The 1,295-nt window shown below is 43.2% G+C and overlaps 1 protein-coding gene across 1 annotated transcript; it reads right to left on the bottom strand.

Annotated features, from left to right (window-relative positions):
* Positions 1 to 219: 219 nt before the first annotated feature.
* On the bottom strand, positions 220 to 1,274 carry LOC121964270 (FK506-binding protein 15-like; the record flags this gene model as incomplete). Its single annotated transcript, XM_042514486.1, has 3 exons — positions 573 to 1,274; positions 442 to 490; positions 220 to 336 (listed from the first exon to the last, which is right to left on the bottom strand). Coding segments are annotated over exons 1-3 (294 nt in total), but the record flags the coding sequence as incomplete, so codon positions are not given.
* Positions 1,275 to 1,295: the final 21 nt, after the last annotated feature.

Here is a 1,295-nt window from a genome sequence, read left to right as displayed (position 1 = left end):
ATATAGTTGTGGGGCAGACTGCTTAGACCATTTCTGGCCCTCAGACAAATGTAGATGTAAATAACATACACATGATGTGCACACAATACTTGTTCACTGATAAATTCATTGTTCGCTTTGACCTTTTTATGGAATTTGTTGATAAAAGGAAAAATACTGAATGTTAGCCCACTTTAACATCCACAGAAACGCTTCCCTCCCAGGATTCAGCCAACTCACCTCGAGCTCAGAGTCACTGGATTCAGGCTGGCTGGCTGCTCCTGTCAGAAAGGGCAACATGGGCTGGCCCATCTTTGCCATGCGGGAAATCAGCTTGGCTTTTGTGGCATCTGGATTCTGAAATTTGGAAAAAAAGAAAGCTTCTATCAATACAGCTGCAAAATAACTGAATGCTATGGATATCGTAGTGCACTGGTAAGAAAAATCAGTCAAGGAGCTTACTGCTAACTGTTCACTGAGTGAGTTTGACTTTGCACGAAGTGGTGGCTCCCTGCAAAAACAAAAAAAGACAGGTCATCTTGAGTGTCCACAGAGTTAAGGATAATGCCGTTAACTATCTCCTGATAACTAACCCTGGTCTGCCTGGACCGGAGGCAGTCATCTGCACTGGGGGCTCTGGGGCCAGATTCTCCACACTGGGGGCTGGGGAAGGAACAGGGGAGGGGGCAGCAGAGTCTCTGGAGCTGCTGCTGGCACTCATAGACCCATTGTCCTTGGAAAACTTCACCTAAAGCACAAAAAAACAAAAAACGTTAGTTCACTTCACCAACATTATAGGCAACAGTGAGTAAAGAGTTGCAGGTTGTTAACCTTGCAAAACTTGCACAAATGGGTTTAATGTCTTCTGAAATTATGAGGATAGGGCGATGAGCAACTTGACAACACAGGGCCCAAAAACCATTAAGTAACAACAGAAAACTGAGTGTACAGTCAAATGATAGAAAATTTATCTTAGATGATGAGGAAATTCCAACAATTAGGGAAAAGTCAATGAATAGCCTAGGTAGGTGGTACAATGTGGATTTGAATGATGTTGAGCAAGTTGTGCAATTTAGAAAAGATGTTGCTGAAGGACTGGATAGAATAGATGAGTCAGGGCTCCCAGGAAAGTTAAAGTTGTGGTGTTTGCAGTTTGGGTTATTTCCTAAGTTAATATGGCCACTGTCAATCTATGAAGTCCCAGTATCTGTTGTGGAGAGAATGGAAAGGTTGGTTAGCTCATATATTAGGAAGTTGTTAGGCGCTCCAAGGTGTCTAAGCAGTGTGGCATTGTATGGGAAAGGGATACTTCAGCT

The sequence above is a fragment of the Plectropomus leopardus genome, unplaced genomic scaffold (assembly GCF_008729295.1).
Source record: "Plectropomus leopardus isolate mb unplaced genomic scaffold, YSFRI_Pleo_2.0 unplaced_scaffold14922, whole genome shotgun sequence".
Taxonomy (NCBI): domain Eukaryota; kingdom Metazoa; phylum Chordata; class Actinopteri; order Perciformes; family Serranidae; genus Plectropomus; species Plectropomus leopardus.
This window is presented reverse-complemented; position numbering and strand designations above follow the sequence as displayed.